Raw genomic sequence first — 12786 nt, forward strand, 5'->3', positions numbered from 1 at the left:
AACCCTGGGCCAGGCCACCTCTGTGGCCAGCAGTGCCTAGTAATTTGGCAAGATAGTACCAGTTTCTCCATGCCAGGCAGTATTTCTGGCTACTTGAAATCTAGGGCAGACTTCTTCCCTCTGTTGTGGTCAGTTTAGGAAGGAGGGCGATCTACCACTCCTGGGACACGTGGGCACCCTCCTCGGCTGTGATGCCAGCCAGAACCAGAGTCCCCTCCCCCGCCCCAAGGCTGGCTGTCTAGGGTCAGTGATGGTGACCAAGAGGCCAGGCACATACTGCAGCTGAATTTGGCTAAGCGACCCACCTCCAAGGAAAAGCCACGGGGGAGGTGGTCCGAGGGTCCACTTTTGCTCCCACGGGCATCAAGCCCTTGATGGGGTCTAACCGTCCCAACAAAGCCCAGGGTCCCAGATCTGAGTGCCCTGGTAAAGCTACCCCCGAACACAAAGGATTCCAACAGGCCAGCTAGCCTCCCCCACTGCCCCTGAAGTAGAGCCAAAGGTCTTGATTTTCAAAAGAGAACATGGAGGCAAACTGTTGGGGATTATGAAAACAGAACTTAAACTGCTTCCACATCTGGAAACCAAACCCAGCGGCCAGCCCCAGGAATTCCAGGCATGTCAGCCCAGAGAGGCTGCAGGTCAGGGGAGGTGTTTCCTGTTGGCCGAGTACCCCCGGCCACCTCCCCGAATCTACACGCAAGATCTGTCTGCAAGAGGCCAGGTGGAGCCGCACCTGAGAGGAAGCCAGGAAAGGAAGGCAACACACGGGAGCGCTGACCACGCGGCCAGCGTCTGCTCCGTGCTTCACTGGGGAGGGTCTCGTTTTCCTCCCCCCAAAATCCTGCAAGTAAATGCTGTCTCCTCCCTACAGATGAGGACCCTGTGTCCAGAGAATTTAATCCACTCTGCCCTGAAGTGATGCTGCCTGTGATTTAACTTCCATTGCCGCCTCTAAATTCTCAAAAAAGGATTCCCCGAGTACCCTCCGGGAAGCCCCAGTTCCCACCAGCCATCATATCTACGGCTCTTCCTGAGGAAACCACGGGCCAGGTGGAGAGCAACTCAAACGTCAAAAGCGAATCCACAGGCCGCACATTGAAAGGGGGGCCCATCAAGGGCTCTCCTGGCTCTCTGAACAGGCAACTATTTTGGGCTACAAATTATAGCTTTGAAAGATGCGGCCGTCTGAAGTGAGGGCTTGATTACTCACACAGCCAAGAGTCTGTGGGGCTTGTCTTGGGGGCTCCCTGTGTTACCATCCTGATAAGAGGAGTTTAAAGTGAAGGCTGGGGAAGGGATATCAGGGGCCAGTCCTCTGCCCCCGAGAGCCCAACAGGTGGGCCCAGCCGCACTCCTTCAGCAGGGCACCCTCAAACGATGTGATATAACCTCCCAGGGGGCACACCTGGGCCGAGCTGACAGTCCAGAGCTAGGCTGGGTGCCCAGCCCAGTCCCCCTGTGCCACAGGAAGCCTCGGGCCTTGAAAGGCCAAGCAGGTGCCAGGGTTTACCCAGAGCTGACGGCCAAGGCTCCTTCTGACCCGTCCTCCTGGAGTGGACAGGGCGGGATCAGGCAGGCCAATGACACGGTGGCGACTCTCCTCCTCCACACCCCACAGAGCCCCCCTGCCAGGCTCTCTGCTTTTATAACCTTCCGGCACCTTCCATCAGCCCAGAGTCCCCGGCAGTGCTCCCGGCAGGCTCAGTCGAGGTGTCCCTTTTTGTCCTGCAGCCTTTGCCAGGTCCAGCTATCCAAGCTGCCGGTTCCAGGGGTGCAGCCCTGCACTGGGGCCACCAGCGCACAGCTGGCCAGGGCTCAGGTCCCTTCCCAGGCGCCCCCCGCAGTGGGGACGGGGAGAGCACTAGGTCCCGCCAGCAGCCATAGCTTGGGGCTCAGAGGCGGGAGGCCCCCAGGGAGTCCTAGAGTACTGAAGTCCCTCAAGACCCCCTCAAAGAGCCTGTGGGCTCCCCACTGGCCACGGAACCAGGTCCTGACTCGCAGGCAGCACACACAGGCCCCGCAGCAGTCTCGGCCTCAGGACACGACCCCAAGCTCGACCCCAAGCTCCTGTCCGGCTTCACCCCCCAGCCCCCAAGCCCTGGCACGTGATATCCCTTATGCGCGAAACACAATTCCTCCCTGGGTCACACATGCCTGTCCCTAAACAAGCCCCAGTTAGAAAGTCACTATCTGGGAGGCCGACGCCCTCCACCCACCCTCCACCTATGCCCCTCACCCCCAGGCCCAGAACTGAGCTTCTAGAGCCCTCCAGCCATCTCTGGGCACCCTCCCTCTGGTGAGCCCTGTCTCTGCCCGTGACTCTCCCTGGGGCGCCGGGTAAGGAGGCACACGCCAGGCTGGGTCCTCATCCTCACCTCCCCCGCCCCTCATGTACCATTTTAAGGAGAGAAGGGGGAAGCTTTTCCATCCCAGCCTTGGCACAGCTAACCCACTGGCTCCCCCTGTCCCCAGCCAGGAGCTGTGTGGTAGCCTTGCCTCCTGGGGGTCCCACAGGGGCCACTGCACCAGGTATTATAGGCTCTTTGAAAGCAAAGCTCTGCCCCACCTGCAGCTCTGTTTCTCTTAGGGTTGGTTTAATTCATTACACCCCTCAGTACACCGAAAGGACAGAGGTCCACCTTTATGCCAGAGACCCAACACCACCTCATCAAAGGGGGGCTGCGAGGGCTTCCCTGGTGGCTCAGTGGTTAAGAATCCGCCTGCCAATGCAGGGGACACGGGTTCGAGCCCTGATCCAGGAAGATCCCACATGCCGCGGAGCAACTAAGCCCGTGCGCCACAACTACTGAGCCTGTGCTCTAGAGCCCACGAGCCACAACTACTGAGCCCGCGTGCCGCAACTACTGAAGCCTGCGCGCCTAGAGCCCGTGCTCCGCAACAAGAGAAGCCACCGCGATGAGAAGCCCACGCACCAGAGCAACCCCTGCTCAACACAACTAGAGAAAGCCCACGCGCAGCAACGAAGCCCCAACGGAGCCATAAATAAATAAATAAATAAAATAAATTTATTAAAAAAAAAAATTGGGCTGCCAACCCCTGACACTATACACAAAACTAAGGAAGTGGGGCTACTGGCTTTCATCAGCATCTTGAGAGGCAGAGAGGAGACCTCTGACACAAATAAGCTTTAAGACCACTGCCCACTCTGAAGGGTCTCCCTCCAGCCACCATCTCTCACTGAGCCCTCAGCCCGCGGCTCCCCCAGCTCTGCTCCTCCCTTAGGGAGCAGCACCCCTTGTCAATCTCACCCCCCACAGGTGCCAAGGCACTGACTGCTCACCCCATTCCCTCCCCCTGCAGCCCAGCCAGGCCACCCACCACATCCCGCTTATACAGGCAGGTCCCCATGCCTTCACCCGTGCTATTCCCTGCCCTGAACTCCTCCATCTGTCTCAGGGCATTTGCTTGGAGCGACACTGTCCGCTGGCACTCCCTGAGCCCTTGGCACCCAGCTAAAAAAACACAGGGTGGTCTTAAACATTTGAGGAAGACCAGGAGAGAATGCATCTATTAGGCACCTAGCATGTGCTGGGTGTTCCTGTGCGTCAGCCATCGTTCAGATGCGAAAACTGGGGCTCAGAGAGGTTAACCAATTGGAAAAGGTCACAGAGCTAGCTGGACTAGGGTTTGAACAAGGTCTGATTTCAATACAGCAAGGAAGGTGCAGGAATGCTAAACACACTGGGAGATGGCAGGGTCCAACACTCAGCATTGGAGCAGCCTGTCAGGCTGAGCCCTGCAGGCCATGGGCACAGGAATTAGCTGGGCTGGTGGCACCAGAACTTGGACTTGAGCTGAAGGTTGCAGGGACCACAGCACACTAGACCACTGACTACTGTCAGCTGAGGCTCCTGGGGCTTGTGCCGCCCTGGCCACAGGGCATAGCCCCCTTCCCTTTCCCACCACAGGGAGCTTCAAAGAGGCTACATGTGGGAAGATTTTACAGAAAGGGAGAGGAGAGAGATTTGAAAGAAAGTTGCTAAAGGGAAACATGTGAAAATGAAAACTCAGACAAAGTGGGAGGAGGAGGGAAGGAAGGAAAAGATGATGTGTAAGGATTGTCAACTGAGTCAGGAAGCCAAGATATGAAGGCCAGTTTCCCTCTGCTACCTTGGGGAGGCCAAGGACCCACTCCCTGCCTTCATTTTCCCTTTCAACCCAGGTGGAAGGGAGCAGTATGATCTCAGACAGTACCCAGCAAGAGAGAAACAGGGAAAGGTGCCTCGCACACAATCCTGATGACTGTGGAGCCTTGACCCGCATCTGGTAGAGGAACAACCCAAGGCTCAGAGAGGTTGCTCTACTTCCCAAGGCGACACAGCTTCTGAGCTGGAAAGCTGGAAACTGAGCCCAGGTCTGCCCAGTATCCAAGCTCATTTCCTTGAACCACATCAGAGTGTTGCTTTATAAATCCTCCCACCACTACAAGGTGGCTCTACTTCCTTCCTCAAAGAAACTGGGCAAATTATGCAAATTCTCTAGTGGTTACCTAGTTTCTGTGTTTCATCAAATCCAAGATGTCTTTGATTTTAAGATGCACTGTTATCTCGAGTGTACCAAGAAATGGCACTGTCAATTAAAGTATAACATACCAGCAAATGTATGACACACAGCAACTTGAGATGTTAAAACGTGAGGAAAAAGTTATGTCTTAGAATCTATAAAATACAGTGTGACTATTGGTGGGGAACGGGGATTCAGCCAGTTCCTTTGTGTGTGTGCGCGTGCGTACGCCGAAGGGTAATGACAACTCCGTGCATGCACGTCCGCGCACGCGCGCGCACACGCACACACCTGCTGCTGTGGGCTCCTTCTTTGCTAATAACTCTTGCAGATAATCACACAACAGTGTGCTGGCCAGACCTGCCTTGTCAACAAGAACGCTCATTTCGCCAGGAGGCCATCCATTCAAGGTTACTCAACACTGTCAGCCAGAGGCTGTCCTCATCACCACCCACCTGACCAGTCAGCCCGGCCAGCCTCGCCTCAGTGGAGCTGCAGACCTCTGAGCAGCCAAGCGAGACAGACAGGCAGGTCTGCTCCTTGGAAAACTACCAAGGGCAGCCACTCGACGTGGCCGGGTGGCTGCAGAGCCCACACCTTCCTACCTGGCCCCTCTCCAGATCTCCTGGGGCCTGCAGCCAGCCAGACCCACAGTGCTTCTATAAAGCAGGGACTGTGCTGGCAGCCCTGCTCCAAGCTGGCTTTTCCAGCTGAGCACAGGTGGACAGAGAGGCAGGTCCCGGCTGGAGGCGAAGGGCAGTGCGCAGAGGTGCGGACCCACTCTCCTGGGTAGAGGGGCCACGGCCGGCAGAGCAGGCGGCCTCTGGGAGGAAGGAGCCGGCACAGTTCCCCACCAAGCCCCGGGGAGACGGCCGTCACCTGGGAACGTGCTTTGCATCTCATTCACAGACTGCCTCTCGGGCAGGCGCCAGTCACTTCACCCAGCCCCAGAGTCTGCATCTGCAAAGGCCAAGTTGGTTTCTTTAAAAGCACAGAAGCTGAGGAAGTGGAATCTTGCTCCTCCTGTCCTCGGGTAGCCGAGTTTTTCCCCTGCCACCTTCCTGTTTTGGGGCTGACATCTTCCCTGCAAGAACTTCTGTTAGGAGCTAAGGTTATCAGTCACAAGAATCAAACCAGCAGAAGCCTGAAGGAACTAAAAATAACAGCTCGCTTGTAAGCCAAGCATTCTTAAGTGCTTTTCATACCTTTACATATTTGATCCACGTAACAACCTTATGAGAGAGGTAATAGCATCATTCTCTTTTCACAGACAAGGAAACGGAGGCAGAGAGAGGTTAAATGATTTGCCTAAGATTCCGCACACACAGCACTGGCAGAACCAGGACCTGAACCCAGACAGCCCAACTCCGGAGCCCAGGCTCTCAGGGACCACACTATCCTGCTTCTAGCTGCCTAACCGTCCACCAGGCCCCAGCCAAGCGTGTGTCAGAACCCGCTCCGGGTATTCTAGGTCACAGCAGCTCATTATACCTGCATCATCACCCTGTGAGGTGGATACTATTATCACTCTCATTCTGGGAGTGGGGAAACTGAGGCTCAGCAAGGCGAGGTAGCTTGCCCAAAGTCCCATAGCTAGCAAGCGGCAGGGCCAGGACCTAGACCCAGGTGCTTCCGGGCTCTGACACTTCTTTTCTGTTTTAAGAAAACAGGCATTGGGTTACCGAGCATGAGATGAAGGCACCTGTGCTTTTTGTTTTTTTTTTCTTTTAGCCGTACGCGGGCCCCTCACTGTTGTGGCCTCTCCCGTTGCGGAGCACAAGCCCCGGACGCGCAGGCTCAGCGGCCATGGCTCACGGGCCCAGCCGCTCCGCGGCATGTGGGATCTTCCCGGTCTGGGGCATGAACCGGTGTCCCCTGCGTTGGCAGGTGGACTCTCAACCACTGCGTCACGAGGGAAGCCCAGCACCTGTGTTTTGAGGCAGGTGTTTCTCCCAGGAAAACCGGTGTGCAGGAAGGAGAAACTTGCTCCTGTGTCTCTCCTATCCTAAGAGGGAGACTGCAGTCTGGTGCTGAGAGCAGAGCCCTCTCAGCTCTCTTACCCCGAGTCCACTGCAGACAGCACTGGCCACGTGACACACGTGAGACCCTTTTTATGGTAATTAGGCCTGCAGAGCGCAGGAGGGTCGGGGTGACAAAAGATGACTCAAGAGCGAGAGGGTTCCCACCCGCTCTCCCACTCCAGCTCCGCTCAGGCCTTCCTCTTCTGGATCCCTTACAAGAGAAAAGCGCCCACGAGCAGAGCCTCAGATATTAAGAATAACTGCTACGGAGCTTTGCTTTCGTTTGAGTCGTGTTTACATTGCTGGGAAAGAACCCACTTGCCTGGGAAGATGAAGCAGGTTGAATCAATGAAAACAATGCCCAAGAGTCGGGCAACTTCCCCTTTCCTGAAGGAAGTCAAGAAGGGGGGGTAGAAAAGTCGGTATTACTCGCACCGCCTGCCAGACGAAGCTGGGCTGAGGTCACCCGGAGCCCCCGGCTCTGGACCACCGAGCTACCTCCTCAGACCTCCACGCGCCCCTCAGAGGATGCACTGATTTCTGGATGCCTATTCTCTTCTTCCACTACACACACACACACACACACACACACGCGCGCGCGCGCGCGCGCGCGCGCGCGCGCGCTTGGGGCCCCCAGCTATACAGAGATCAGGTGCGTGAGCACCTCGGCTGGGCCCCTAAGGAGACCGGGGCACAGAATTGAGCTGCCACCTGGCCATGAGCAGCGGGAGTGAAGAGGGCGCCCAAGGAGGAGACGAGGAAGCAGAGCCCGGGAGCGGCTGGCCAGAGCGCGGACCAGGGGCGGCTGCCCGCTACCTCATGAGTCTTGAGCGCTGCACCTGGTGCACCCCCGCAGCGCTGGCCCGTGGGGACGGGGACAGCCCCGACCGTGATCCGCCTGCTTAGACAGCTGTACGGACAGCACCCCGGTGGTTTTGGCTCGTATCAACAGTCTGGCAAGGACGGTTTCCATATCCACTCAGACAGGCTCATCTGACCCGACCCGCGCTAAGGGCAGGAAGTCCATGCAGCGATGGCCGCATGCAGGCACCTCTCCCCAAGGAACACCTTCAGGCCCAAACCCCTCAACAGCAAGGGTCTAAAGAGGACAGAGCACTGAAATGCATTCTGTGCCCGGGAGTTTCTAACGTCAGCTGTGCTACCTTCTCCTCCTGGGATTCCGGCTGTTGCCTGGCAGCGTCAGGCACCCCTGGCCTCTCTGTCCCGTCCCCTGGCTCACTCTCCAGTCACAGCGGCCTCCCTGCAGGTCCGCGGATGCACCTCGCCGGCCGCGGTCCCACCTCAGGGCCTTTGCGGTTGCTGCTTCCCCTGCCTGGGCCTCTTTGGTCAGAGGCCACCGTCTCAGCGAGGACTGCCCTGCCAACTCCGTTTAAAAGCACAGCTCCTTGCCCAGCACTCCCCAGGACCCCGCGTTCGCTCCTGCCGCCTCGCACGCTGCAGGTTTTACCTGCTTGCCTGCCCTGTGCTGCCATGTGAGCTCCGTGAAGGCAGGGACTGCTGCCGGCTGGGTTCACTGCTGTGTCTCCAGTGCCCAGCACAGAATCCAACACGAATTAGACGCTCAAATATTGCTGAATGAATGAATTGCCTGTAGTGGGCAATGCGCCTGGTGGGGGCTGGGTGAACAGACATGGGGAAGGATCTGTGCCCTGGAAGCCACCTGATGGAGGGGACTGTGTACCACAGCCAGGAGACACGTTCACACAACGTCCAGAAGGATGCCAGGTGGATGTGCCCAGTCCACACGCCTGTCCCATGCCCGGCTGGCCGTGGGCACGTTATCCAGCTGCAGGACTGGGCAGTAGGAAGACCTGAGCAGTCCTCCTCATTCGAGGGGCCGATGACTTGATGCCGTCAACGCTCAGGTGCTGAGTCAAGACACAGAGGACCCCAGCCCAACCCCAGGAATCCTGCACGCCCAGCAAGACCAGGGCACTGTGCCCACTGCCAACACCGGACAGCAGGCAGATCAGACAGATGCTTCCTCTTCCAAAGGCAATAAGCCTTGCGCCGGGGGGCAGGGCCAGGGCACAGGGCCAGGGCACAGGGCCAGGGCACAGGGCCAGACGGTGGGCTCCATCTGCCCAGGCTGTCCCTCCCCCGCCTAAGGTCCTGAGTCCCTGAGGTGCCTACTTCCAGGACTTGCTCACCTGCTATTAGGAGCCTCCCCCCTGCTCCCCTGCGCCTCCTCCCTATCCACACCTAAAGTATAAGAAGTGAAGTGAAACTGTGAAGCCCCCTTAGAGCAGAATCAGCTGTGAAAACATCCCTTGGCGTAACAGGCCACCTCAGAGGAGAGAACGCAGCCCTAGGAAAGGAAGTTTCCAGCCACTCTGATGTGGGGTGGGGAGGGTGCTGGAAGGTGAGAGCCGTGAAGGCCCCCGTAAGCAGCTGAAGAGACAGCCCTGGATGTGAGGGTAGCCGGACCCACCAGAAGGGGAGGAGGCTAGGAGAGGCCATGAAGGGGCCAGTGTGCTTTGGGAAGGGCCCAAACGCTCTGAAGAGAGGCCAGCAGGGAAGGAGAGTGGGGGCCAGGAGAACACCCACCAGCAAGCTCTCAAGCTGCAGCCCAGTGCCTCCCCAGTGCAGGCTGCTCCAGGCACCCTAATTTCTCCTCCTTCCTGCCCTTGCTAGACTGAAAGTCCTTTCTATGCACAGGCTCCGGATAGTCTCTCTTACTGGTCTTGCTTGGGGCAAAGGTCTCGCCTCCTGCCCGCTCACCTGGCCTGCTTAGTCCGGCCCCTCCCCTGAGCACTGTCTTATCTCCCGCCCGCCTTAGTCATCCACCCCACCCCTCCAGCAAAGCCGGAGTCACCAAATTACAAAGCTGTTCCCCAGCAAGCATGTGCCCAAGCAACGGCCTGCTACCCAAGAATCCCACAGGGGACGCACACGCCTAGTCATGGGGGCCTCAGAGACAACCCAGATCAACTCTGCCTGAGGGCTGGGGACACAGTGTTGGGCAGGGAGCGATCAGACCCAGTTTATCAGTCTCCCACCAGCCTTCAAACACCTTGAGGGGAGGGAAGTATCTGCATGTCGTAGCCCTTGGCACGTAATCGGCATTTCACGAATGCCAGGCAAGCAGGGTAAGGTTTGGGCCAGTCTATCTGAGTAAGCTGGTGCCAGGTGGGTGGCAAGACCCCAGTCAATGGCAGTGACTCAAGGACTCCACAAAGGCTGGGTTACACGGTTACAGGGAGGGAAGGGAGGGAGGGAGAGAGAGAGAGAGAGAGACAGAGAACTCTACTGCAGAGGTCTGAGACACACACAGCTGGTACCCTCCCCCCCCCGCCCCCTGGCAATCACTGTAACCACACTGCACCAGGGAAAGGACCTGGGGGTGCCCCCTCCCAGGAGACCCTGCGATTAGCACCCGCCTCCAGGCAGGGAAGCCAGAGGTTTGGTGGATCCGCAGAAACCAGACCAGAGAGCTCCCACCCAAGTCCTATAGGCTGAGTGCAGGAACTCGGCCCCCTCACACTCTTCTGAGGAGGCGGCCTATCCATCAGTCAAGGGATACTGGCATGTCCCTCGGGGCTGAAAGATGTGTCACCTCCAGCCATCTGTGGGAGAGCAGGGCTAGCAAGAAGGGGAAATGTGGAAAGACGAACACTGGAGCGTGCACGGCTGAGAAGAAATCAAGTCTGGGGCTGGGGAGGGTTCCTGCAGCACACACACTGTTCTCCAGAGGCTGCTCCCCCAAGACCTCAGAGACGCTTGTCGCCTGCAGAGAAGCGGCTGTGACAACAGCAACTACTACCGGGGCGGACTTGCCGGCTCTTGCGGCCCAGAGAGCTGCGAGCTGGGAGCCCGCGCGCACCTCCGGCCTCCGCAGCCTCTCGGCTGGGAAGGAGCAGGGCCCTGTCCCCAAACCCCGAACTAGGCTGGTCCTCCCTCTTGCCTGGCAGGGACCCTCGGAAACGAGGGAAGCCCGGGAACGGTGTTGCCTCCAAAAGCTACGGGAAATCTTCGGCCGTGCAGAGCCCGCTTCGGGACTCGGCGGGACCAAGGGAAGGGAGCTGGGGCAACACTGGTCCCGGAGGGGCAGGCACGCTGGGAGCCGAGGTGGGACACGAGGACGCGGGATGTCCCAAGAAGCGTCCGGGCAAACGAGCCTCTTTCCCGGCCAACTGGGTCCCCCTAAAAACACTTTCTGAAACGGCGCCGAGGAGAGAATTGGCCTCGTCTCCCCGCGCCCCAGGGCTAGTGCTGCCCAACCTCGCACCTGGGCGCCGGCAGAGGGTCGGAGGGGGAGGCGGGGGGGCGACTTCCCCGCTCTGGCCCAGCAAGCCGGGGGCAGGTAACCCGACCTCCCCGGCAAGGGCCGACAGGGCGGACCCTGCCGGGGCGGGCGAAGTTCCGCGCTCCGGCAACTTCCCCGGTGGCGGGGCCGCGGGCCGGGCCAGGTGCGTGTCGCCGGAGCCCCGCGACCCCGAGCCTCCCGGCCGCCGCTTACCTGGCCCCCGGGGACCGGCGGGGTGCGCATCCCCAGTCCGGCCGCGGGTCGGTGTGCTGCCGAAGGGCGAGAAGTGGGCGGGCGCGGGTCGGCGGGGCCGACGGGGATGCGGCCGGCCGAGCGGAGGGCGCAGAAACAGTCCGGTCCGAGCCGCGGCTGCTTGCCGGGTTCGGCACCAGTTGAAGGCGCCGGCCCCGCCCCCACCCGCGCTCGTTGCCGGGAGACCCGCGTGGGCCGAAGGGCTCTTTGTATCAAAGCTGCCGTGACATCACAAGGCGCCCGGGCTCAGGGTTCGAAGGGGCGGGGCCTCGCGCTGGGGGCGGGGCTAGAGGAGGAGGAAATGCGGCCAGGGAATCCGAGCCGCGGGGGGCGGGGCCCAGGTAACCCCGCCCCCTAAGGTAGGGGCAGGTGGCTGGGGCGGCGCCGACCATTGGCCGCGTGGCCGCGGGGCGGGCCCAGGCCACTGCACCCCTCACCGGGCCCCAGGGGACGCTCCGGAGGTGGAGCTCGCGAGGGTCCCTGTCGAGCCCGCGCAGCAAGGTTACTGCTGCAGGGATTTGGGCGGCCGGGACCTTGGGATTACGGGAGACGAAGTTTGTAAATTCAAGCGCCTCTCGGGCGGGCGCTGTGGCCGCCGCTGCCTGTTCCAGGCTACTCTCAGTTTGTTGTCCGCGCTTCCTGGTTCACATCTGCGGACGCGAACGAAGACCTGCCAACAGCCCGCCACCACCAGCAGCCTGAGTCTGGTGACTCCTAAATTCATTCTCATCCTGAATCCCACCTGCAACTTTCCCAATCTTTTCGTGTAAAGTCAAAACTGTCTTTATAACCAGTACGGGAATACAAAGAACCAAGCGGCAACAAGAACTAAAAAACAAAAGAAGGAACGGACTCCTTCTGTTGGACCCTAGTACATATAATTTAAGTCCAAAATGTGCCCCCTCATAACTCTTCATTATGCTCCGGATTAAAAGAAGGAAAACTGTAAACCGGCAAATTTTGCAAGTGTGGTTTCCCTTTGACTTGACGTTGTATTGTGTAACTGGGGGAGGGTGGGGAGCGGATTTATCTTCCTAATTGTCTGGTTCAGGCCCGTATGAAGCCACCTTTGCTGTCCTTGAGTCCTCACTGACCAACAAGGTGGCATTTTGGTATGGGCAGGACCCTTTCGTACAACACCAATTCTCTCTCTCTCTCTCTCTCTCTCTCTCTCTCTCACACACACACACACACACACAGCTTTTCAGCCCCCTTGTCTCTGGCTCTCTGCTCTCAACTTCCTTCTCCCCAGTATCTCCCTTGCAAATAAATTCCCAGCTACCTTTCTGTTTACCAGGGCCTGTCTCTGAGGCAAAGCATCCCACTGGGGTTCCCAGACCTGCTGGGGACTCTCCAAAAAGGACAGTATTAGAGGGGGGCCTCCTGGCAAGGGCTACATGTGGGGGCGAGGCTGGGGTAGTGTGGGTGAGGTGGAAACTCCATCACAGCTGGCCCTCTCCTCCCTGCTTATGCCCTGCAGTTCAGAGATCTATGTGCGGAGGCCACAGGCTGTTTCTCACCCTAGTTTGTGTCCACCCCCACAGTCCCTAAACACGCAGGAGCGCTGTGGTGTACCAGAAAGAGCACTGGCTTTGGAATCGGACAGACCTGGGTTTGAATCCTATTTGCCAGCTGTCAGTCTTAGGACAAGTCATATAACGTCTCAGACTCAGTGTCTTCATCTGTAAAATGGGAATGGCACAGTCCACCTCATGGGTT

At 58.7% G+C, this 12786-nt stretch overlaps 1 protein-coding gene across 2 annotated transcripts in view; it reads right to left on the bottom strand.

Annotated features, from left to right (window-relative positions):
* The window catches only part of RAB11FIP4 (RAB11 family interacting protein 4), a 118492-nt gene that overhangs the window by 31363 nt on the left and 74343 nt on the right, over positions 1 to 12786 (bottom strand). The window contains exon 1 of one of the 2 annotated variants that reach the window (XM_059998322.1): positions 11029 to 11246. The exons of the other annotated variant lie outside the window; for it this stretch is intronic. Coding sequence (XP_059854305.1) covers positions 11029 to 11058 — 30 coding nt within the window. The 5' untranslated portion in view covers positions 11059 to 11246. Of the gene's footprint in view, positions 1 to 11028; positions 11247 to 12786 lie in introns of those variants that run through there. 2 annotated transcript variants of the gene reach the window in all.

The sequence above is a fragment of the Delphinus delphis genome, chromosome 19, assembly GCF_949987515.2.
Source record: "Delphinus delphis chromosome 19, mDelDel1.2, whole genome shotgun sequence".
In the NCBI taxonomy this organism is placed as follows: Eukaryota; Metazoa; Chordata; class Mammalia; order Artiodactyla; family Delphinidae; genus Delphinus; species Delphinus delphis.